At 49.6% G+C, this 26,438-nt stretch overlaps 1 protein-coding gene across 1 annotated transcript in view; it reads right to left on the minus strand.

The window, feature by feature from the left end:
* GALNT17 (polypeptide N-acetylgalactosaminyltransferase 17) overlaps window positions 1-26,093 on the minus strand; it is a 242,225-nt gene extending 216,132 nt beyond the window's left edge. Inside the window, exon 1 of the mRNA XM_063174223.1 lies at window positions 25,788-26,093. Coding sequence (XP_063030293.1) covers window positions 25,788-26,025 — 238 coding nt within the window. The 5' untranslated portion in view covers window positions 26,026-26,093. The remainder of the gene's footprint in view (window positions 1-25,787) is intronic.
* Window positions 26,094-26,438: the final 345 nt, after the last annotated feature.

Raw genomic sequence — 26,438 nt, forward strand, 5'->3', positions numbered from 1 at the left:
CCTTGGGAATCTAACCCTAACCCTGAACCTGCTTCTATGAGCCAAGTAATTGGGCTGGAACCCTCCTGGTGGCTGTGGAACAGCACTGGCCCTGCCTGGGTGTTCCATGTATGTGTGACAGTGTTCACAGGAGTCTGAGAATGAGGGAACAGACAAGGATTTGACTCCATGTTTCTGAAGGCTTGATTTATTATTTTAGCATATATATTACATTAAAACTATACTAAAAGAATAGAAGAAAGGATTTCATCAGAAGGCTGGCTAAGAATAGAACAGGAAAGAATGATAACAAAGGTTTGTGGCTCGGGTTCTCTGTCCCCAGCTGATTGTGATTGGCCATTAATTACAAACAACCACATGAGACCAATCCCAGATGCACCTGTTGCATTCCACAGCAGCAGATAATCAATGTTTACATTTTGTTCCTGAGGCCTCCCAGCTTCTCAGGAGGAAAAATCCTAAGGAAAGGATTTTCCATAAAAGATGTCTGTGACACCTGTGTGACCAGAACATTCCCCATCCCACGCTCCAGGCTGGGGCAGAGTGGCTGGAAATGAACCTGGTGGGAGGCGCTGGTAAACAGCAGCTGAACATCAGCCCAGATGTGCCCAGGTGGCAAAAAAAGGCCAGTGGCACCAGGGCTGTGCCAGGAATGGAGGGGCAGCAGGACCAGGGCAGGGCTGGCCCCTGTGCTGGGCACTAGTGGCTCACCCTGGATCCTGGGTCAGTACTGGGGTCAGCCCTGGGTCCCTCAGGACAATGCAGACCCTGAGGGGCTGGAGTGTGTCCAGGGAAGGGTCTGGAGCCCCAGGAGCAGCTGAGGGAGCTGGGCAGGGGCTCAGCCTGGAGCAGAGGAGGCTCAGGGGGCCCTTGTGGCTCTGCACAGCTCCTGACAGGAGGGCACAGCCGGGGGGGTCGGGCTGTGCTCCAGGGAACAGGGACAGGAGCAGAGGGAACGGCCTCAGGCTGGGCCAGGGCAGCTCAGGGGGGACACTACAAAAAATCTATTCACTGAAGGAGTTGTAAAGCATTGAAAGGGCTGCCCAAGGAAATGGCAGTCTCCTTCCCTGGCAGTGTTCAAAACACCCCATGGATGTGGCACCAGAGGACGCTGTTCAGTGGGGACATGGTGTTTCTCTGGGCTGGAGGCTGGACTTGACAATCTTCAGGCTTTTTTCCAACCTGAACAATTCTATGGTTCCAAAGCATGTGAAGGCAAAATCTCCCATGTGTGCTACAAAAGAGCATCTCTTAGTTAAGCTCCTAGAAACAGCTCCCTGTACTTTGTACAAGGATACACAACATCTTTCCACACATATTTGCTGCCTCCAGCTGGGCCTATTTGCACCTGGATCCAAACTGAGCCTCTGATCCACCTTTATTTGGGTCCTGTAGATTCCTGGGATTCCATGGAAGGGCAAACACAAGGGCTCAGGCAGCACCAGCTGATTTAACCCAAGGAGCTCACACTGTGTGAACCCCTCTGCCACATCACCCTGCAGAGGCTCAGAACCGGCACCTCCAGGCTCTGCCCTTCCAAAAGGCTCCCAAGAAACTCATTACAAATTCACAGCTGCAGCTGACCCCCATTAGGAAGTGGTTTATTAAATTAAAACATCAGTCCCAGAAAGAGATGTTTGCTTAACAGACGTAAACGATTTGGAGACCTCGTGCTGCAGGGCATGAAATAAAATCAAAGTGTGGCAAAGCCCAGGGAATTAAGCCATGAAGGGAAAGCAGTGGGAGGGATGCAGGGACCTCTTGCCAAAGGGAAGCTGCTTATCACAGGCTTGGTACAGAAAGATCCCAGAAATGCCACATGTAGACAACAAAAACCTCAGCAATTACCAAGGCATACTTGGACAGCAGGTACTAATGACATTTGAAAAGCTAAAAAGCCTGATTTTCCAGCCCCTAAGTGGAGATTTGCTGCCTGACAGCTTCCCCTGTTTGCTTCTGTGCAGATCTGGGTACACTGTTTACCATTACAAATTACTGGGTTATTTAAACAAGGAGATTGCATTTTTTTAAACAAGGAGATTCCAAGATGTTCAAGTGGAAGTCAAATCCTACCCCTGCTGAGCACCACTGCTGCCATCCTTTACCACTGCTGCACACCAGGCTGCAGGGCAACAAAACCAGCCAAAAACCCCAAACCTAACCAAAAAAAAACAAACTCCACCCTAAATAATCAACATGCTCCTCATCACCTCACTTCAAACCCAGAGAGGATTTTGGACACTGCTGCATCCCAGATCTTTCAGTTCAGTCCCTCTTGGAGGTCTCTGTGTTGCAGCTCTCAGTTTTTACCCTTCAGGAAGGCTCAGCTGCCTGTGCCCCTCTCCTTGCTCTGAGTATTGTCTGTCTCCTCTCCTGGCTCTGGGATCCCTTGGGAACACCAGTCCCACTGTCCCTTTGGGAGGTCACATCAGCAAGGTCCCATCCAGCTGCACCAGGTGCGGTTCATACCATTTAAAGGGCAGAAACACCACACAAGGATTTCTTCTCAAAACCCAAACCTACTCCTCCTCCTGCCGCTAAGGGAGACTCTCTGACTCCAGCTTCTTCCAGAGTGAAGCCTTTAACACTGCCCTCCCTTCTTCCAGAGGTCCAGGTGAAACACCCTGCCCAGCAGCCCCAGCCTGCACAGCTCAGGGACATCCCAGTGGCTCTGAGCCTTTGGAAGTGGCTGCATCCAGCATTTCTCCTCACCAAGATAAGGTGTCTCAGTCATTTTGTGTCTCTTTATCCATCCCAGGGCTCCAGAAGGTTGTGAAGTCTCGTTAAATGTACCCAAGGAGAGGCTGAGTGCTCTGGCAGGCAGCAGGGGCTGCAGGCAGCAGTGGTGCCAGCCCAGGGGAACTGCAGGAGCTTTGCAGGAGCTTCACTGGAGCACGAGGAAGGGAATCAAAAGGTTCAGTGATGCAGAAGCTCCATATGCAACAGCACAAATTGTCAGTCCACATATATTAGGAAAAACATCTAGTTAATTAATTTCCTGAAGAAAAGATGATTTCCAGGGCTTTTCAGGGCCTGGCACTCTCGGAGCTCCACTCCCACAACAGACGGGTGCAGAACTCGCTGGGTTTGCACACAAGGGCCCATCTGTTCCCTCTCCCACAGCTGCATCCCAGAGCTCCTCGGGCTGGGTTTGCACTGCACCCCCACGGGAATGCCTTCATCCTATGGCTCAGATGAGCCTGTCTCAGAAAGGACACTGTCATCATCCCTGCTCAAATGTTTGTGCATTTTGCCTCCCTGGGTTGAGCCCTGCCAGCTCCCCAGCCCTGAGCACACAACTCCGGGCATTCAGAGCAGCTTCATTTGTGCAGGGCCATCCACAGGGAGCAGCTGATAACAGGAATGCTTTAGGTTTCAAAGCCCAGGCTTAATCCTCGTATTTTATAGTCTCACCACAGAGAACAACTGAACTGAGTGATGGTGAGAGGCAAAGGACCTGCTGGCCCACAGTGAGGGTTCTTCATCCAGATGTGGGGGTTCTTCATCCAGATGTGTGTCACACCATAGCAGAGACCTCACCAGTGAGTCCAGCTGTGACATGGAAGCAGCTCCAGTGCCCCACAGAGCCCTGGGTACCTTTGATCCCAGATTGCTGTGCTGGCATTGCCGGTTGAGGGCCACAAACACTTGGAAAAGGCTCCCACCCACCCAAAGGCATCATCCACAGCAAACTGCCCTCAGCTCCAGGCTAGAGGCTACAATCCTAAAACCTAAGCTCTCCTTCACCACCTATTTGAAGACAGCTCTATAAAAACAAAGGATAAACCAGCTTTCAGCTCTGATTCTCTCTGTAGGTATTCCCCTACAGTACAGTCTGTACCAATCCCAAGTCCTGTTTTCAGGACAGCCTTTCCCAGAGTTAATCCTGCCATGGGCCAGAGTCACTTCTTCCCTCTCTCTTCCAGGGTTCTGCCTCCCTCCATGGAAAGAAGTTCATCCTCTTGAGGTTTCCTCTCTGCATTGAGTCAATAAACTTATTTTTTACAAATGCTACTTAAAGCAGGCCAGAGATTTCCTCCAGACTTCACAGATTTGCTGTTCTAGTGAAGGATGGACGTTTAGAGGAGCTGAGTTTTGACTCAGAGAAGGGCTTTTCTGTTGAGTAGAAAACATCCTGTTTTGGGACTGGCAAGCTTTGGATATTTGGGAATATCCTGCCTTTCCCAACCTCTCCTTTTGCCCCACTGCAGTGAGCCTGAGCAGCTTTTTGGCCCCTTCTCTGGGCAGGCAGACCCTGCCAGTGTAACAATATTTTGCCTGCAGATGTTTTCACCCGGTGCAAGCTCATTGCATCCCACCAGGACACTCCTGAATACACAGAGCTACAGAGCTTCCCTGCAGGAATTCCTGCTTCCCACTCCATCTTCCTGCAGGCTCTGACAGCCCTGGCAGGTTACAGCAGACTGATGAGCAGACAGAAGCCCCACCCTGGGAGCAGCAGGAGTTATCTCTGCATCCTGGAGCATCAATCCTCTGCAGCTTGGGCTGGGGCTGGCTCCTGCAGAGGCTCTGCTGCCCTGAGAGGTGTCAGGGTGACAACCTGGCCCTGACCATCACCTGGCAGCACAGGGACTGGGGCCAGCACTGAGGGCAGAGAGTCCCCAGTGCTGAATCCCACCCTGACACTCCAGTCGTGGACATCAAACACTCCCCTGCACTTTACACCCCTCTAACAGACCACCCAGGGCTGTGCCTGAACGATTTCATTGGTATCTCTTAATTATTTAATTCTCTAAGTGCTCTGCAAAAATTAGATTTTTAATAGAACTTACTTGTTTTACTGTTCAATCAAATGACAAAATGTCTCGGGAAGGCATTGTCTTGTTTGCTCTCCAACAGCTGAGCAGATTAAAGTGAGCTTTTAAAAATATTATATCAAAATAAATCTTTCTGAAAGGAATCATTAAATTCCTCAGACAGACAGCACTTGTTTTAATGCCACAGAAGGAGGCTGTAAAAGGTTTTCCATTTCTGTTTGGGTTGTTTACACTCTCCAGCGTCAGGACACGCAGATCTGAAGTGCATCCTATCGACACAAACATTAAATACAACTGCTCCCAAAAATAAATCACAGCTTTGCTGCTGTCTGCCAGCAGCAGCAGAGTCCAGCACTGGGACTGGAAAAGCTGCAAGGACCACTGGAAAAGCTGCAAGGACCACAGAGCAAGAGGAAGAGCTGGGGATGGGGACTGGCATCAGGGCAGACCTGCAGAGCTCTGCCCAGAGAGAGCTGCCAAACTTCCACAAGGTGCACCCTCAGAGAAAAGGGGGAAATCCCTCTGCAACCCCACTGACCACAGGTCAGACACATCCTTGGGGTGCAGGGTCACATCAGCTCCTCAGAACTCCAGAAATCCTGATGGTGACACCACTGATGGCCTGGAGGTCCACAAGTGGCTCAAGTCTGTGTCATTCTGGGCTCCAGTTTCAGAGTTTACTTTGATTTTCTCACACTGAGGCTCTGCAGACCCTGTTAAGCTGCAGAAGGACTTGGAACATCTTCCAGCCTTTCCTTCTGGACAGGGAAGATGGTGGGACAAGGAGGCACTGGGGCCATTCAGGTTCATTTCCATGAGACACTGCCCTGTCCATCTGAGCCCTGAAATTAACAGCAATTCCTGCATCACCACCAGGAGTTACAGGACAAGAATGTCTTTGCCTGTCCAGCAGTTACTGGTGCCATTTTATTGATGTCTGGCCCAAACATCCCACTCTTATTTCAGACACCTTTCCCACCAGACTGATGGGGGCAGCTCTGGGCAGCTCCAGTTAAAACCAAACAGAGAGAGAGGGAAAAAAAGTAGCAAAACAAAGCAAGAGGACAGCAAAGATTTTAAAAATGTGTTTTTATAGATGAGAAAATAAACTGAGACTCTCCACCCTGGGAAAAAGGCAGGTGAGCTCAAGGACAGGTGAACTCTGTAATGCTGAGTAGAAAAAAAACCCCACCAAGATTCCTCATTGCACCTCCCCAGAAGTTCACACATTTTTACAGACTCCCAGAATAGCTGGGGTTGGAAGGGACCTCTGGAGACCACCCAGAGCAGGTGGGTTTGGAATGTCTATAAAGACTCCACAACCTCCCTGGGCAGCTGTCCCAGGGTTCTGCCACCTCCGTGGAAAGAAGTTCATCCTGTTGAGGTTTCCTCGCTGCATTGAGTCAATAAACTGATTTTTTACAATTGTTACTTAAAGCAGGCCACAGATTATTTCCTCCAGACTTCACAGATTTGCTGTTCCTAGTGAAGGATGGAAGTTTAGAGGAGCTGAGTTTTGACTCAGAGAAACAGAAATGTTATTAAAAAGCAACAGGGGACAGTAATTGCACAGAACAAAGTTGTTACAGGAGCACTAATGCCCCGAGGTGACTGTGATCAGGCTTTTTTCACCTACTCTTCAGTGCTTAATTTTTAACTTAGTTTCCAGACCCTGCCGAATTCCTGAGGGGCTTTGTTACCTCAGCATATGGCTCAGGTGAAACCCAGCTACCCACAGGGCAGGCGGTTTCAGGCTAACACAACCACACACACATTGTTCTTACTAAATAGTTATCCCTGGTTGTCCCTCTATGGCAGGGACAACCAGGCAAAGAAAACTTTTTAGTGCCTTCTCTGCCTAAATGAACAAATCTTCATCTCTACACAAACACCTTCAGCTCAGAGCAGATTGTTCCAGCCAGCAGCTCCAACCACTCAGGACATCACCCTAGAAATGCAGGAGTGTCCATCAGGTCTGGGCCTGGGAAAGCTCAGATTGTAGTGGGATAGAATATGAGAAAATAAAGATAGTGCAGAAAGTAATCTTACCCCTAAGGAGTTGCAGCTGGGCCAATTATCAAAGATTAAGAGCAGGCCTGACTTTAACAGGCCACAGCTGTGACCCATGAGGAGAAGATGCTATAAAAGAGTGGGGTGGTGTTGAGAAGGGAGCTGGAGCCAGTTGGCTGCTTTGTGAAGAAGAAAGAGTCAGTGTTCTGAGGAGCTGTCCATGAGAAAACACCAAGAAGGTGTGAAGCTATTGTGATAAGGAGACAACAGCATGGAACCCCTGCAATAACATGACAACATCAGATCATCACAGTTTCTTGTAATGCCTGAGCTGCACCAATTCTGGATTTAGAAGTTATTTTGCAGGTGATGCAAGTGGAGCTAAGACACAAGGCCAGGGAGCAGCACTGGCAGAGCACAGCAGCCCTCAGCACCTGAGTGAGTGAGGGGTGGTCACAAACCCCCAGGGACAGGAACATCTGCTTTTAGGGCACAAAGGATGCACTTCCATGGCTGGTGTGACCATGGTCACTCTGATCCAGATGCACATCAGCCAGCCTGGCCCAGTGGAAGGTGTCCCTGCCCACAGCAAGGGGACCCCAGGGCTGAGGGGCTTTAGGTCCCTTTGTCCCCAAACCCCCCTGTGATGATTCTGTGACACAATCACTTCACCCCAAGGGCACTGGCCTTACAGACACTGTTCTGCAGAGTTAGATCCCCCCCTATGGTGGCTCCTGACCCCAATCAGACACAGGTTATCACTAAGAGAACCCATTTTACAGAGCACAGAGCCCACACCCACCCAGGCTGTGTCCATTGGATGGCACACACATGGCTCCCTGTGTCACCTGGCTGCCACACCAGGAGTGTGCAAAACCAGGAGCAAATACACCTCAGCACCCACCTGCTGCTCCAGCCCATCCCCTGGGGCATCACAGGATCTCCAGAGCCCTTGGGCAATCCCCCACAGGGATGTTCCTGTGCTCTCAACATGACCCTCAAGACCCCAGAGCCTGCTCCCCCTTATTTAAGTGAGGCAACCTGGCAGATTTGCCACAAGGTGAAGCCAAGATAAGCATTCCCAAAAGCCCCAAAAGCGTGAAGGGTGTCACCTCCCCAGAGTGAAGGGTGAGGTGAAGTGAAGGGTGTTACCTCCCCAGAGCCTCCAGTGCCAGGTCAGGCACGGGAGATCCTTGTGGGACACGCGGCTCTCACTTGTCACTGACAGATTTTATGAAAATCCTTTCGCTAGGATTTTTCTCCTGAGAAGCTGAGAAGCCTCAGAAAAGAAATGTAAACAATAATTATCTGATGGCTGTTGTATGTGGTCTGGAGGTTGCTTACCAACAGGTGCATCTTTGGTTGGTTCCATGTGGTTGTTTTTACTTGATGACCAATCCCAGCTAGCTGTGTCGAGGCTGTGAGCAGTCACAGGTTTTTATTATTCATTCCTTTCTTGCTTTCTGATGTCTCCTTTCTCTTTCTTTAGTATAGTTTTAGTATATCAATTTCTTTTGATATAATATATAACATAAAATAATAAATCAGCCTTCTGAAACATGGAGTCCAGATTCTCATCTCCTCCCTCACCTGGGGACCCTCAAACACCACCACACTCACTCAGCTCCACATTCTCTGTCAGGTGAGTGTCAGGAGAGGGCTCAGCCAGGAGAGCTGACACAGCCACTTGGAGATTATATAAATAAATAAAGAGCCCACTCCCAGCCCCACTCACTCCCCCTCTCCCTTTAAGTAGGTCACTCTGCCTGCTATGGAAATCAGCTCATCTTCAAAGCAGGTTTGTTCATCTCCTTATCTCCTTAATGTAAGGAAAGTGCAGAGCATTGTCAGAGCAAAGGGTGATTTCAGACTAATTTAATCCATTTCTGTCACGGGTATAAATATGAAAATGTCTGTACTTGTGAGGAAAACCAACCTGAGGCACAGAAATGAAGGACAGCTGGAAGGTGCCTGCCCTCCAGGTAGTTCTGAATGTGGCCCACAGCTACAAGCCCTGACAGGTAACACAATGCAAATGGAATACAAAGGCTCTTTGTGACCTAGCAAGGGGAAGAAGGAAGAAAAAAAAAAAATCTCTTGAATTAGACTGAAAAAGCTCAAGGGACTCACATGAGAGGAGCCCAGCTTACATCAATTTCAGCCTGAAAATTAGGCCCTACCTTTTTACTGCATTAGCCTGGCACAGAGCATTCCAATTGGTACTGGCAATTAGCAAAGCTGAGGAGCAAAGCCTGATTCTAACCCTGCTGAAACCCCCTCAAAGAGCAGAGCTTGCACCTGCAGTGATGGAACCAGAGTTCCTTGGGTTTTCCAAGCCTCCCCACACAAAGGGATGCAGGCAGGGCCCTCTCCTCAGAAAAATGTACAGGTTGGGCTGCAGGCTTTGAAACCCTACTAGTGCTTTGACAGAATCCTGGAATGGTTTGGGCTGGAAGGGACCTTCAGTTCATGCCATCCCACCCCATCCATGGCAGGGACACCTTCCCTTGTCCCAGGTGCTCCCAGCCCTGTCCAGCCTGGCCTTGGGCACTGCCAGGGATCCAGGGGCAGCCACAGCTGCTCTGGGCACCCTGTGCCAGGGCTGCCCACCCTCACAGGGAACAATTCCTCATTCCCAACATCCCTTCCATACCTGCCCTCTGGCACTGGGAGCCATTCCCTGTGTCCTGTCCCTCCATCCCTTGTCCCCAGTCCCTCTCCAGCTCTCCTGGAGCCCCTTCAGGCCCTGGCAGGGGCTCTGAGCTCTCTCTGGATCCTTCTCCAGGTGAGCACCCCCAGCTCTCCAGCCTGGCCCCACAGAACAGGCAACAAGGAAATTCCTGAGCTGTGCCCATGCACTCACAGAACATGTTCCTGCTGCTCCCAATTCCAGCCCTGGTCACTGAACAGGTGACAAGGGACACGTGGGGAGCCAAGCTGTGCTCCAAGGCTGGGCACGCCAGGCTGCTCCTGCCCAGCTCCTTTTGGGAAGCTCTGGGGGCCTGGCAGGACTGAGTGTGCAGAGTGTAGGAATTGCAACCAAAGGCAGGAAAAGGAATCCCAGTGCTCACAGGAGGCAAATACTGGAAAGGTTTTATGTAGTGACATCTAAAAAAGAAGTCAAAGAAAATGAACCACAAAAAATTTCATTATTACTTGAATGCCCCTATCAGCAATTTTGTTATAAAAAATAAACTAAAAATCAGCATTTTAAAACTCAAGTAACAAGGAAGTTCCTTAGACTGGAAAAGCTTTTGCCTTATGCACCTCTGAAGATAATCGCCTGTACGAGCTCCTGACACAGCACATGAGCAAACTTCTCCTGACTCCCAATTGTGCAACTTCAGCCTGTTCTTTTGCTCCATTGATCCACGCAGAAGATTTCTGGATCAGCTTTTTTTCCCCCCTCCCCAACTTCTTGAGTTTCAGCTCTTAAGGCTTTAAGCCAAGGCTCAGCGTGGAGGTGTGAGAGCTGCCAAGGATGGAGCAGCAAGAAGGGGAAAATCTCTTTTCCTTTTGGAAGAAGGAAGGCTGAGGGGGCTGCAGGTCAGATTCTGCCTCCAAGGGCAGCAGCATTTTGCCCTCTAGACTGCAGGAAGGGAGCCTGGAGCTAAAAGCAGCAGGAGATGAGCTCAGTTCAAGGTTCCCACAGCAGATGTGCAGCAGGATCACACCTAACGCTCAGCATGAGCACAGGCAGCACATGCCACCCCTGGCACCACAGCCCCTTCTGCCAAGTCAAGGAATTATTTCACAGGATGTCAGGTGGAGGGAGTGTATTCCAAGTTTTCACTCACTCTCAAGCTTCCTTAAGAGTTTAAGGTTTTAGTTCAAGATTTGAGTCCACCCAAGCCCTGGGCCAAGGCTCATAAACCCTGTTACTGCCTGGGCACACCTGCCAAAAACTAAATTAAAAAAAAAAAAACCATAATTGCAACAGGCCTGGAGGCTTCTGAATTTGGAAAGAGCATGATTAATATTAATGTGTATGATTTAATAGTAGGCAGAAATACAGAAAATAGACAGCACTGTGCCTTAAGCCCCAGAATCAAGTGGGATTTTGGCAGCACATGCTGAAGAAGACAGTAGCAGCTGTCAAGTCACAGCTGGAGATGCCTCTAGTGAAGGTGATTGAGAAATGGGATTAAGAAAAAAACCAACACAAGTAAAACACAAGGTAAGATAACACACTTAGGGAGCAGGCAGCTGAGCTAACAGGCTTGCCCTGCTTGCAGAGCATCCCAATAATTCTGAGTTGCTCATTTCCTTCTTCCTTCAAGTACAGCCCCAGCCTAACTCACACTTCATATGTGGGGTTTTTTAGCCATTTCTCAGGCATTCCCAGCTCTCTGCAGGGAGGTCGCTCACACAATAAGGCTGTGCTGGGGTGACCCTGGCTGTGCACCCTGGGCCCACCCAGCCCCTCTGTCAGTGCCTGCTCAGCTGGGCAGGGCACACAGGACACAGGGAAAGGGATCAGGGCAGGGAGGGATCCCTCACCAGCTGCTGCCATGGGCAAACACCGCTGGGGAAAATCAGTTCCATTTATCAAACACATCACATCAGAGGAGGAAACTGAGAAATGAACCCAAATGTCAAAACACCTTCTCCAAAGCCCTCCTTTCTTCCCAGGCTCATCTTCCCTCCTGATTTGTTCTCCCTCCTCCCCAGAGGCTCAGGGTGATGGGAATGGGGCTATGGTCAGCCCATCACACATTGTCCCTGCTGCTCCTTCCTCCAGAGGCCTTGGGCTCCTCACGCTCTGCCCTGCCCCAGCCTGGGGTCCCTCCCAGGGGAGAGTTCTGCAGGAGCTGCCCCAGTGTGGGTCCCTTTATCCATGGGCTCAGTCCCTCAGGAGCTGCCCCAGTGTGGATCCCATTTCCCATGGGCTCAGTCCCTCAGGAGCTGCCCCAGTGTGGATCCCATTTCCATGGACTCAGTCCCTCAGGAGCTGTTTTAGGGATCCCATTTCCCACGGGCTCTCAGTCCCTCAGGAGCTGTTTTAGGGATCCCATTTCCCACGGGCTCTCAGTCCCTCAGGAGCTGTTTTAGGGATCCCATTTCCCACGGGCTCTCAGTCCCTCAGGAGCTGTTTTAGGGATCCCATTTCCCACGGGCTCTCAGTCCCTCAGGAGCTGTTTTAGGGATCCCATTTCCCATGGCTCAGTCCCTCAGGAGCTGTTTTAGGGATCCCATTTCCCATGGGCTCAGTCCCTCAGGAGCTGTTTTAGGGATCCCATTTCCCACGGGCTCAGTCCCTCAGGAGCTGTTTTAGGGATCCCATTTCCCATGGTTCAGTCCCTCAGGAGCTGTTTTAGGGATCCCATTTCCCACGGGCTCAGTCCCTCAGGAGCTGTTTTAGGGATCCCATTTCCCATGGGCTCAGTCCCTCAGGAGCTGTTTTAGGGATCCCATTTCCCATGGGCTCAGTCCCTCAGGAGCTGTTTTAGGGATCCCATTTCCCATGGGCTCAGTCCCTCAGGAGCTGTTTTAGGGATCCCATTTCCCACGGGCTCAGTCCCTCAGGAGCTGTTTTAGGGATCCCATTTCCCACGGGCTCAGTCCCTCAGGAGCTGTTTTAGGGATCCCATTTCCCACAGGCTCAGTCCCTCAGCAGCTGCCCCACTGAGGTCCCTCTCTCCCATGGGCTCCTTGCACAAACCTGTTCCCTGTGGGCTCCTCTCTCTCTCCATGGATGCCCAGCCCTGCCAGCTCCAGCAGGGGCTCCCATGGGCTCAGAGCCTCCTCAGCCCCCCCTGGGCTGCTCCTGGCCCTGCAGGGGGATCTCTGCTCCCCCTGCATCTCCCTGGGAGCCCCTGGCTGCTCTTGGCTCCCCTGGGCATGGAGGAAGCTCCCAGCAGCTCCCACAGGAGCCTCCTGCAGCCCAAACCTTGCCCTAAAACCAAAGGTCGTGTCCTCACAACATCTGTGGGGCCCTAAATGAGGTCACCTGTCCCATCCCACTGTCCCTTGGAGCAGCAGAATGGGCCATGAACGAACCACTCTGATCTTTTCATTCCCACAGCCTCCTTGAGAAGCTGCTGCCCGGGCTGTGACCTCTCACACAGACACATTTCCCCTATAATAAAACTGCCAGAAAATCCCAAGGATTTAAAAACACAAACAAACAGACGAGTACATCCCAAATCACAAAGGGCCCCACAGCAGCCACCCCTGGGCACACCCTTGCTGACTCACAGGAGTTTACACCACAAAACAATGCTCACAGAAAGCTTCTGTGTTCTCCAGTATTTGCCTCTTCTAGTTCTGCTTCCACTGGAGGCATGGGCATCAAAAACCTCCTAATAAAGGACAGTTTGAGGTGAGCTGCTCTTCCTGCCAGGCTCCAAAAATCACCAATAATACACAATACTTCTTTGAAAAAAAAATCACCAGCAGTTAGCTTGAAACTAAAACAGCTGCAGCATTTAAAACATCTAATGCAAATGCAAACTACTTCAGAACATCATAATTAGTAAATGGCAAATATTAGGAGTTATGGGAAAAGGGATCGTTAAACCAGACTTTAATAGCCCAGCATCTCTCCCATTCCATGTGAAAACCCAGTCAGCACACACTTGCAGCATTAAACCCACATTAAGAAACAAACTGCTTCATTTCTGGAGTTGTAAAAACAAAGGTTAAATATCTGCTTCAGCACAAACCCTGTAATTTTTCCACAGCAACTGTATTGTTTTGCTTTGCACAGCTAATAATACCTGCCCTGCTCTGCACCCACTCATCTCCTGAGCGAGGCTCACGCTGGAATCACCAAACCAGAACAAACTTCAGGGACTGCATTTGCCACCAAGGCTTCTGGAAGCACCTCTCCTTTCAGTTATACTTCATATACATAATGTAGTGAGTTGAAAAGACACTTCTTTTGTGGCAGGCCCTTCTTCCACTACTTGTAACAAAATGAGCAGCTGCACAATTCAGATATTCCTGAAGGAAACCAGAGATGCCCCAGGACTGCTGCTCCTTGGACACCCTGTCCCATTCCATGCCCCAAATTCCGAAGTCCCCCACCCATCTCAGCCTCCTCATCCAGCCCCTTCTCTGCTCACATGATTTTATTTTTTTTTTTGAGTTCAACCACTCCACTCATTGTCGCTTTATAGCCACTTTTATCCCTCCATGAGGACAATGGTGCCTGTTCTTGGTGCATGGAACAGGGAATGGGCACAGCCCCGAGGCTGCCAGAGCTCCAGGGATGCCCAGGTGGGATTGTTGGGGTGTCTGTGCAGGGCCAGGTTGATCCCCGAGGATCCCTTCCAGCTCAGGACATTCTGTGATTCTTCTCACTCATCTTTCCCAGAAACATGTGGTCCAAATTGATGTCATTAAAGACAAACATGATCTTGACAATATCCAGCCATCTCAGTCTAACTGGAAAAATTATAAACAAATTAAAGCAGTTTCTCATGCTGGAAAAGTCTGGGCAGCCTCAGAATAAAATGATACCAGAAGTGTCTCCACCCAGGTCTGTAGCTTTGGAGTAAATAGGGATATCAAAATCAAATGTCTTTGGAATTTCTGGAATTGGAGCTGGGTGTTTCTGGATATGCAGAGCTGGACATTCAAGGGAATTCCAGGATTTTTCAAACAGCTGCACAAAGAGCATAAATTATGCTGAAGGCCTCCAATGTGATGTCTAAGTTGTATTCTTTCCTGTTCTCTGTCCCCACTGCAGCCTGACTGGCAGCCCTAATTTGCAAGGTCTGGTGCTGCTCTCAGATCAAACAGACAGCATCAGTAGGAAGCAAAATTCATGGACAGAACACAGCATTAATTAGTACTTGGAAGTTGAGCAACTTACTAGGAAAAGACTGATAAAAGTGGAAAATCCCATTTTACTGCCTAGCCCCTTTCAAGTCTGTCAGAACAGGGATTGAACTTCCCCAGAAAGTCAGTATTGATTCAGTGCTTGATCCAAAGGCAAATCAAGTCAATATGACCTGACCCATGTCAGACACTGCAAAAGGCAGGAACTACCTCCAGACACTCCTGACAGGAGGTTTGAGGGGTGTCTGCCCCTCCATAAATCACCTGCAGGATGCATCTCACTCGCTGTCCCATCCTAACAGCTCTGAGCAAACAGCCCCACGTGTGAACCACTGCATGCCAGAGAGAGCAGCCCCCTCACCCCACAGGGGAAATCAATCATTTGTTACTCCTGAGGCTGAAGGTTTGTTCCTGACTTCCACCTGAGGGGCCTGAAAACCAGACTGGCAGGGTCCCCCCTGTCATTCATCCAGAGAGCCCCTGTCTCACCAGCAGCACCTGCTCCTCCAAACTGAAATTCTGGCTCCCCCAGCTTCCCACAGCATCTGTGTGTCCCTTTAACAATTGCTTTATGAATTGCTGGGGTGTCCTGTGCAGGGCCATGGGCCGGACTGGATGATCCCTGTGGGCCCTTCCAGCTCAGGATATTCTATTACTCTATTATTTCATTTTCTGACTTATCTTCCCTTCACTCATGTAATCATCATGTAATTAATAAAGATTTAAACCAAGAGGAGCTTGAAATCCAAAAGTGACAGGGAATTAACACAACTTTAGGTCTAATTCTCCTTCCACCCAATCATTCTGCATGATTTGTATTAAGTGGTTTGGGAACAGCCTGTTTCTCACTGGTTTATAGATCCAAATATCAGGGATAGAACTAGTCAGGGCCACAGGGCAAGGTCACAGCCCAAGGGAGGGGGATCACTTCATCCAGGCTCCAGGCCCAGCAGTGGCACCAGAGCCACGGGCAGGGCCTGAGCCCAGCACTGCCCCTGCCCAGCAGGCACAGCTTGTGCCCTGGGCAGTGCCCAGCCCTGAGCAGGCTGCCCAGGGAGGGGCTGGAGTCTCCCTCAGCACTGGGGATCCTGCAGAGCCCTGTGCACACAATGCTGTGCCCTGTGCTCGGGGATGGCCCTGCCTGAGCACGGAGGTGCCACCAGGGACCCTCTGGGCCCCTCCCAGCCTGAGCTGCTCTGTGGGATTCCCCAAGGAGGAAGAAGCACACCCAGCATCTCTCCTGCCTCACTTTGGCTGTTCCCACCTCTTTGATGCCAGTTCCAAGTATCTTCAAATAACTAAAACTCATCTGCAAGGTTTTCTTTGTTCTCACATAAAAATCTCATCTCTTCCTGTCCTTGACAGATCCCTTCAGTACTACATAAGGAAACATAAATCCCTAACTTACATATTTTTCTAATATTATCACACAAAACATCAGAGTTAAAACTGAGCCCCAAGCCTTTGCTGCTGGATCCTGCTGCCCTCAGTGGTGACACCAGTCCCTCCTGATGACAAGAGCAACAACTTCCAGCAAACTGAAATCCCACATTATGGTGTTTGGGCTACACTTAGCAAAGGGTAAGGCATGATGTGGTTTTCACCAGGATAATGGTTATTACTGTTATTGTCTTGTCAGTGTAAAGAGGAAACACTGCAATAACATCCAGCAGAACAGGGGGTTTGTGTTCCCTGATATTTAAAGCATTCAATGTTCCAGCCCACCTCTCTGAAGGCAGCAAATACTAAAAACACACAAAGGTCAACAAAAATTTAAAATCCAATAATGAAATATAAGCAAGCTTTAAAATTCATTAAATGGCTTTTCACTTTTATATTCTCCTCCTCTGCTTTGTGTTTGTAAAGTGTGATCAAGCAACTGCTTTGGAAGAATTAGCAGTAATTTGGTGCAAACGTGAGTGCTCTCATGATTCCATTTAAAGTGTAGTATAGGCAAAGACCCAGAAAGAGATTCTAATTGTTATTTAAAAATTAACCTTCTCACTTTACCTTTATGCTCTGAGAACAGGCACAACCGTGGCAGGCCATTACCCTGCCCAAAATGCTGCATAAGCTAATGAAGATTTAAACTAAGGTTAAGTAAATTCTGACAACCTGCAGGTAAGAAACCTTGTGTGGCTCTCTGGGGCCCTGCAGAACACCCAGGTAACTCAGCTGGGGCTCTGCTGGTGTCTGTTAATCCACTGCTGATTTCTCCCTTGTAATGGCTTTCTGCTCTCTGTGTCAGCACTCAGACACAAAGGAACAGCAATCTGCATTTCCAGGGCCCACCAACACAGAAAGGCCCTGCTGTTCCATAGAGGAGAAGGAGCAAAGGAACTCCTGTATCCCTTTAGGGTGCTGGGGAATGCAGGCACAGGGATCAAGGATGCTCAGAGGCAGCACATGGCAGAGCCCAGCTCTTCTCAGCCTGAGCCTTCCCCTTCCAGAGCCACAGAGGTGCTGGGGACACTCACACCTCAAACCATGGGAAGTGACACAAGACAAAGGGCTGTAAACCAACAAAGGGCAGGGTTCCATGGGATATTGGGAAGGAATTCTTCAGGTTACCCAGAGCAGCTGTGGCTGTCCCTGGATCCCTGGCAGTGCCCAAGGCCAGGCTGGATGGGGCTTGGAGCAGCCTGGGACAGTGGGAGGTGTCCCTGCCATGGCAGGGGTGGCGCTGGATGGGCTTTAAGGTCCCTTCCAACCCAGCCCAGTCTGTGATTTTAGGTCATTTCCACTTGCACATAATAAGGGCACTAAAGGGGAGAGGGACCAAGGATTCCCCTTGCCTCCTTCCTTCCTGATCATCCCATGCTGACACATCACACCGGTGTTTTTACTGCTCTGGAATTAAATCCCTCTGTGCACTATGTCACTCCAGCTGTGAGGGAAGATGTGCTGACTGACTGAGTGTGACACGGCCCCAGAGCTGCAGAGATCTCTCATTTTCCCTGTCAGCAGGAAGAATGGTGCTCCTGCACAGCAGCCTGGGTCACAGAGCCCAGGGGGATCCCTTTTTTTAACAAATCCATTAAAGCAGAGTTCTCGGATTACTCCCACAGCAGAGAGCCGGTGATGCTGTCAGTGTTTCCTGTTCCAAGGCAGAACAAGTGCTGGGACATGGCAGGCAGCCCTTGGCAGGGCTCTCTGGGGTATCAGGGATCAGAGTGAGGAATCCCTGGGAGGGCAGGATCACAGAACTGGGATTCATTACACAGCGAGCGCCGAGTATCAGATTTTAAAAAGGGAAACACAAACTGTGATTTTTATCCAACTCACCAGGAATTTTCTTCCTTTTTCAGGCAACTTTGCATTCCCCCAAGGACCCGAGCAGCAGAGCCCTGAGCTGCACCCAGAGCAGGCTGTGATGGCTCAGCACAGCCCTCTCCTCACAGTTTTACGTCTCATTGCATCATTCCTGCATTATTTTTAGATAACCGTCAGGGGATGTCAGAATGTGGGTCGATAGCTATTAGATTTATAGGCAGAAATAGCAAGGCTTGTAGCTATAAGGTGTAAAGCATTCAACAATTTCTAGAACAAATCTGACCATAGGGACTGGGGGCTGGAAAATACAGTTGCTTGTACTCCCAGAACTGTTTAGGAAAAATAATCTCTGTGCTGCTCTGATACATTTCTGAGTTGAATCACTGGTGTTGACTCACAGGAGGGTCAATACTCCGAGTATTCAGCTTGAACAGCCCTTTGCAGACTTTGATAAGGACATCTTACCAAAAATAAGCCTCTCTTTTAAATGTAATCTATCAGCATGCAGAATGCCCTCAGCTACACCCCATAGCTCAGGCGTGTCTGAGGAGCTGGGAAGTGGCAGCCTGCCAGCAACATCTGGAGCAGATGTTCCATTTTAGGCAAAGATTAGTGGCGTGAATCACAAAATTAGTAAAACCTCCTTGGTTACCTGAGCAGGCTCATTTCCCTTTGCTGTTGTTAACAGGTGGGTTTCTCACAGGCTGCATTTCCTGATCAGCAGCACTCGTGCTCTCTGCCAACAGAGGACAAGGAGGGAGGATGGCCTGGAATGGAGCAGAAGATTCCCCAAAATCCAGGCATGTGGACAGCAAATGCCTGAAGCCAATTTCATCCATCACTCCTGCCTGGTCCAGAGGGGAGATCTCCAAGACAGCAAGCACAAGACTGCTCCTCAGCAATTCCTGCTGCCTTCCCAAGGGCCTTGGGGTATCCAGGATGCTTTGGGAGCCCAGGAGTCACAGAATCCTGCCCTCTGGAGTGGCAGCTGCAAGCCTCCACGCACTGAAACATCTCTGCATGCCCATGCTTCTTCATATAAATCCAATTCCAAGTGTCTCTCCCTTCAGACACAATAGGACACTCCTGATCCAGACTGAGGCTCACAAGCAGGACTATTATTCACATAATTACAGCACCTTGCTGGGTGTTTTGTATCCCTGGGGAGATATTTCTCATAGCTGCACAACTAAATAGGCAGTGTAAATCTAACCTACCTTTGTGAATTCTAGCAGCCAGGGAAGATTGTTTCTCCATTCAGGGAGGCCTGAATTAATATGCAAAACTAAACCACCACTGTTGTCACTGTATTCTGGTCACTGCTGTTGCAGCCCATGAATCCTGCGTTGTCTCTGCACGACAAATGTGTTTCTGGCTTATTACTCATTCATTGTCAGTGTCAGGGAATATTTGGATCATGATGCCAAACAACCATCAAACCCCCAAATTATCTATCAGCTCCTTGTCAGATGGGTTGCAAACTAAATGTCACATTAACGTCTGAGCTTCCAGATGCTTCCAAATGTCTCTCTTAAGCTTCACCTTTTAACTCTATTATTTCTCTAAGAACTACTTCCTTTATTCATTCCTTGATCAGTATCAAACCCAATTCTCAGGAACCTGCTAAGAATAATTTACAGGCAGCAGCTCTCAGGTGCCTTGAGCCTGTGCAGACCTCTCTCCTGCTGTGAGAAAGTTTAGGCTGAGAACTTGTAAAAGCAGGTACTGAATGCATAATTTGCATTATTCTTAATAAAGAATATGCAAACCAAATCTGTTTGGTGTTGTATTTTCTGGGACCCCCATCATTGGAGGGAAGGAATGATGCATCTGACTCCATGTTCTTAGAAGGCTAATTTATTATTTTATGATCTATATTATAATAAAGAATACTATACTAAAGCTGTACTAAAGAATAGAGAAAGGATACAGACAGAAGGCTGAAAGATACTGATGAAAACTTGTGACTCTCTCTCCAGAGTCTGACACAGCTTGGCCCCTGATTGGCCAATAAGTAAAAACAATTCACATGAAACCAATGAAACAATTCACCTGTTGGATAAACAATCTCCAAACACATTCCAAAGCAGCAAAACACAGGAGAAGCAAATGAGATAATATTGTTCTTATTTTTCACTGAGGCCTCTCAGTTTCCCAGGAGAAAATCCTAGGCAAAGGGATTTTTCAGAAAATATGATGGTGACAGTTTGGTATATCCTAAATGTTAAAGCGGCAATTTTCCTCAAGTTGCTATATCATATGTGAAGGCCATCCTATATAATACATCCAATATAATTCAGAAACATCCTGGCAGTGGGACAGACAGGGAAGCAGCATCCCAGCTGCTGTGTGACATCGTGTTAGCCCTTATCTCCACATCATCATTTCTTCTATCAAAGGATTGCAGTCACCAAGGCTCTGCTCGTATAAGGAACTGTTTTAGCTCAACAACACCAGTAAAGTTTGGGCCCTTCTGCCTACAAACAGCTTTTCCCTCCTCTCAGTTATTTACACTTAGTTATTTATCTTAATCAGGGCATTTCTTAGCATTTAAGTTAATATATTACCTACCCGTTAAAACCTTAATATTACCAGTCTGTGGGTGTAGTGCTATTACATTCGCCTAAATGCTGATAAAACCACTTTTAGTCTGCCTTATTTACATATATAATTTCTATACTCAGTGGTTAGCTAAGTTTGTAATGTGTTTGGAGGATGATAAGTGTTAGAGCAGATAAGCATTATCTTATCCTTTTGGGAAGCAAATCCACGTATCTCCAAAGTGTTTTAAGTTAATTAAGTGCCACTTTACAAGGATAGCAACACCGTGCTGAGGGCTGTGGTTCAGTGTCGGCCTCCATGTCCATATGCAACCCTCCCAAAGTTAATTTCCTAATTGGATAAGCAGATGAGAGCACAGCCAGAACACAGGAGGCTGCTGGCATGCACTTGGCCATTCCTCAGCATGTTCACATTATTCCATGTGTGCAAAAGCACAGATGCAGGCTGCTTTAAAAAATGAACACAGGCTTATTTCACCCCCAAGGAATGTAAAGTTCCTTTTCAACATTAACACTTGGTAAATGCAGCAGTTTAATCTGTGCATTTCTTTAGCACAGGGGAAGAAGCCCTCTCTGCTCACCCCTTTTCTGGCCAGCTTACTCCTTCATCACTGCTCTCTCTTTTACAATTTGCAAATAGCTTTAAGTCTCCCTGATCTTATACATCAACTTGGACAGGGCTTGGAGCACTCTGGGATGGTGGAAGGTGTCCCTGCCCATGGCAGAGGGCTGGAACTGGAAGGTTTTTAGGGTGCCTTCCAACCCAAACCATTCTGTGATTCTATGACCTGCTGAGGGACCACAAAACAAAATTTAACAGAAGAGCTCTGGATGAGTCAGCCATGCCCTTCTGTTCTCTGTCCCACCAGTATTTACCTTGAAGTTCAGACTTTTGGTACTATTTCTCCACACTGCCAGGTAGATGCCACATCATTCCTGTCACAAGCACTTCCTGGAGTCAGCTGCTGCTGTGAATCCGCCCCTATCCACCTGTACCCAAAGCACCAGAGAGGGAGTTTCCAGCCTTCACACTGCTTGCAGGCTTTACTCCAAGAGCCAGACCAGATGCTCAGACAGGGCAGGTACAGGGGATGGCTGTACCCAGGGTTTATTGAGAGCTCTATCCCTCCTGCAATCCCTGTTTTCCAATGGCAGCACCATTTTCTGGCCCATCCCACCGAGAGGGTCTCACAGAACCTTTGGACACTGGAAACAACCCCAGCTTTCCTCAAGCCATGTCACTCATCCTGGGATGTTCAAAGCTTGGGCCACCTTTGCTGTCTCTGGGTCCTACAAATGCCCAATTTCTCAGATTCCTCATTGTCATCAATGGGTTCCTACATTAACCCCAGAGGAATGGGGTGAGATAATGGGATGACTTTGCCCAGTACTTCCCGGGAAGCAGCACATGGTTCCTGAAAATGCTGAATTTTCAGGACCCTCCTGAGTCTCTGCTCCCTTCAGTTCCTCACCCGGTCACACAGAACAGAAACCCACTCTTTGTAAACACAAACTGAAAAGTTCATTTGTGCACATCTCCATAAAGTTGGAAATAAGCTGGATCACAATTTGTACTCATGTAAATGTCAGTACATAAAAACCCAGGCTTGGATCAAAAAGACAAGTTGTAGTTAACACCCAGAGTAAAATATACACATTCCTTTCTGACCTTCTTTAGCTTTCTCTGGACATCTGCTGGGCAAGAGAACTCCATCCATAACAGAAACTGGAGAAATTAAAAATCCTCTGAACTCCCAGATCAGTGCCTACACATACAAAGCCCTCCATTCCAAAGGGCACCCTCAGACCTCTGTGTGTGGGAGCCATCAATTAGATCAGCAAAGAGCAAACCCCACACAAGCTGTGCAACGAGTTCAAGAGCAATAATCAACTTTTAGAAAGAGCAAAGCAAATGTACAGATTGGGCCACCTTTGGGACAGCTCTTCTTGCCCAGAGAGGAGTGAGAGGGAGCCTGGTGTTATTTCCAGAACAGCATGGCAGGGAAGCATCATTCAGACAGAAGGATTGTATCAAATCCCTCCTTTCCCAGAGCCAAAGCAGTGATGTTTACCTTGTTTTTATGGCCAACCTTTACAGAGATAAATAAATATACACACATAAAACATGAGGGCTGCTGTACCACCGAGAGCTGTTATTTCCAATATGCTTTACACTACATGACTCACAAACCAAACTCACAGCAATGCTATGATCAGATTGGTGATTGCTCATTTTATCTGTACAGAATGGAGCTTTTGAAGACATTCAGGTTTTTAAAGATGGCTTCAACTCCCACTGAAATCCAGCCAAGTCGTATAATGCAGGAGAAATCCATGGCTCGCTGCACGCAGAGTGGGTTGTAGCTTCTCACTTTGGCCAAACACTTCCCAATGCTCTGTGAGGTGCAGGCTCTAAACTTGCAGCCCTATGTATAATATTTTTGTCTTAGGTTGAAATATTGAGCTGGGTGTGCGTGTTCTATCCCCACCTGTCAGAGCTGGGGCAGCTCTCTGCTGTCCTTGGGGCAGTTTTTTCTTTATCTCTCCCACACCAACCCTCCCTCCAGCAGATCTCTGCTGTCCATGGCCACTGAGTGTCCCTGCAGGGCTGATCCAATCCCAGCATCCCATGGGGAGATGCTCCGCCCAGGGGAGGAGCCAAGCATTCCTGCCTGGATCCAATCTGGGCCTGGCACAGCACAGCAGCCTTTGCCCCCTGCACTGCCAGAGGAGCAGCTTTCTGCTGCCCTGCATGGCCAGAGGGAGCCCAGGCCCATCTGCAGCAGCCCTGGAGCTGCAGAGGAAAACTCCCCCCTTGTGCAGGATCCCTGCTGCAGCAGAGCCACAGCTGGCACTGCAGGAGGGCTGAGCCCCCCTGGGATGGGGCTGGGACACCCCCTGACACACAGGGTCGGGTTGTGTTCTGACTCTGGCAGTGTTTTTTTTTTTGTTGTTTGTACTATTACATTTCTATTTTTAGTTTTCCTAATAAAGAACTGTTATTCCTACTCCCACATGTTTGCCTGAAGGCCCCTTAATTTCAAATTTATAATAATTCAGAGGGAGGGGTTTTACATTTTTCATTTCAAGGGAGGCTCCTGCCTTCCTTAGCAGACACCTGGCTGTTCAAACCAAGACAGCTTTATTCCATGATTTTGTAGTTGCTAAACCACAGGTCAGATTTCAAGTGAAGCACGACCTTTGAGAACCAAAAGAGAATTCTCATCTCTCAGTGTGTTGTTGTGCAGGGAGCTTGGCCCAGAGCTGAAGTGGGTTTGTGAGGCACCAGCACAAAACTGCCCACACAGAAATCAAGGAGAAGTGGTGAGCTCCTATTTGCACACTTCCAGCAGGCAGGTGTTCCTCGAGTGCCCAGGATGAACACTTATCCAGGCACAGAAAATTCCTGGTGGGAAAGCCAATCCAGCTGCTCCTCACCCTCAGCCCCAGGGGCTGTCCCAGTGCCCCTGACTGTTTCCTTTCAGTGCTGCTGGGTGGGGATGGCCCCCCATATCTTGCTGTAATCCCCAGCATTGCTGAAGCACAGCCCACAGCCACCCCTCAGAGCACGGAGCTTCTCTCCAAACCACATGTACCAAATATACACTTGACCCAAAGTTACATAAGCGCCGTGCCAGAGCTATTTTTTAGTCAGACTGATCAGCGCTGCTATAAATCACCCCAGGATGCAGAGGCCAGACAAGATGTCACATTTATGTGCTCAGCTTTCTGCCTGCCCTGAGAAAACGTTTGTGATATGCCAACATATCTATTCCCTCTCTGCCTCCCCTGGTGTGTAGGTGCATGACTGCTGCTCAGCACTGAGCAGGCTCCAGCCAGCGCTGCCCGTGCCCACAGCAGCCTGGGCACAGCACTGAGCTGTCCCTGCCCCTGCAGCTCCTCTCACCAGCCCGAGGCACCACCGGGGCAGGGCAGAGAGGGGAGCCCCAGGTTCACCCCCACAGAAGGGCAGTAAGGGATCAGCCCAGCTCACCCTGTGTCTGCAGGGATGGCAGCCTCTGCATGATCACTTGTCCTATCCTGGTTCAATGTCCTGAATAAGGGCTCTTATCTTGAGCTGCAGTTACAGCCCAAACACCTGCCTAAATCCTCCTGGAAACTTCTGTCCTAGCAGGATCCAGGAACAGGCAATTTCACAGTTTGATTGCAAATAACATTCAGCTTCCTACCTTATTCCTCATTATCCTCATGCTTCTCCTTTGTTTATTCCTCACCAGTGCTGCTTCAGCATCTCACGGAGCCAGGCACAGGCAGGACAGGTTTCTCATGCAAGTGTATACAGGAGGAATGTCAGTAACATTTCCTCCTCTGCTGAGTGCTCCAGTGCTGTCCCCAACGCCACTGCCCGTGCCGAGTGCTCCGGGAAAGCCACGCTGCATCCCTGCACCTGCCTCTCCTCCTGGGTGCACAGTGGCACCAGCCAGGGCTCACAGCACACACCAGCTCCTGGTTCAGCACAGCACAGAATGGGGCACGAGCTCCATTTCCAAACTCGGAGAGGGAGTCACACTGACAGTGCCAGAAACACCAACTCTGCTCATTCCAACACACGGAAACTTGCAGGGATTAAAGCTACAAAGATTGGAAGCAATAAGCAAGACCCTTGATTGAAATTACACCCCCAGTTGTGAATCTGTGGGGAACAACTTTAAAAAAATCAGCTTTCACAGTGAGTGTTTTAATTAGATACCTCACCTAGATTTCTTACATCTTTACAATGTGTTTCTCTATCCTGCACAGCATCTTTAAAACTCCCTTTCTACGTCTCTGAACTACTGAACCTGGTGAGATTTTAATAGAAATCCCTTTTCCGTGCTATAAAGAGAAGCATTACTTGAGATTTTAATTAGCAGTTGTCAGTGCTGAGCCATAGGAAATACTGGATAGTTTGCTTAACTTCTTAGAGAAAGTGCCTTTTGCTTTCTGACCTTCCGCACTCAAATGATGCAACACACTTGAGCCATTTGAAAACTCCTTTTCCGAGCCCAGCTCTGCGGGAGTAAAAGCCATTCCCTCGATCAATAGACCCTGCGCTGCTCCAGCCCGTGCTCACCCGGCTCGTTTGATGCAGGAATCGTGCCGCTGTCATTTACTGACCGCCGCTATCAATCTGAAAGGCAGCATTCTCTTATTACCATTTCCTTCCATCCTGTGCAAGGTGCCCCGAGCTTTAGGCACACACAAAACTTAGATGCTAAATCGATTCAGTCTGTTGAGACTCCGTTTGCACAACAACAGAGGGGAGAGCAGGGGTCCGTCATGCAACTCCAGGCAAGGCGGGCACCTGCTCCTCCGAGCCTCCATTCACCGTCATCGACCCTACCCCGAAGGCATTAAAGAGCAGGAGAACTGTTCCTACCATTCAGCTGCCTGTAGACGATGTCTTCTAGGAGCGAGAGCCTCTTCAGCACTGCATCCTGGATGGAGCTGATGCCGTGGGCTGTCAAGTTGGCCACTTCTGCCCTGGGATGGATGTCATGGTAGGAGTCGCCGCTCTTGGTCGTGATGGGTCTGCACTTGGCCAGGAAGAGGACGAAGCCAGCCACGGCGATCAGGTTCAACACCAGCAGGACTTTGACTCTCCTCAAAGAAGCCATCAAACTTCCCGAGGGGCCCCGCCAGCCGCCGCGCTGCCGGCAGGGCTATGGGAGCGGGCCGGCGGCCGCCCGCCGCTGCGCGCACATCGCGGGGAGCGCGTCCCGACCGCCTGGGCTGGGCTGGCCGCACGACCGCGGCGGCGAGCGGAGCGGGAGGGCTGGCGAGCAGCGGCACCGCTCGCCCAGGCGCGGAGAGCCCGCTCGGGACTATGACCCCGCAGAGGAGGCGCGGCCGGGGCCGCCCGCCCCGCTCCGCCCGCCGCGCTGCCGCCGCAACTTCATGCCCCGCGCAGGGCGGCCGCGCCGGGGCTGCGGAGCGGCCGCGGGGCCGAGGAGCCCTGCGGCAGCGCCGGCATCAGCGCCGGCATCAACGCCCGGCCCCCGCCCGCCTCCCGCCCCCGCCGGCCCGCGGG

This window comes from Melospiza melodia, chromosome 21 (assembly GCF_035770615.1).
Source record: "Melospiza melodia melodia isolate bMelMel2 chromosome 21, bMelMel2.pri, whole genome shotgun sequence".
Classification (NCBI taxonomy): Eukaryota; Metazoa; Chordata; class Aves; order Passeriformes; family Passerellidae; genus Melospiza; species Melospiza melodia.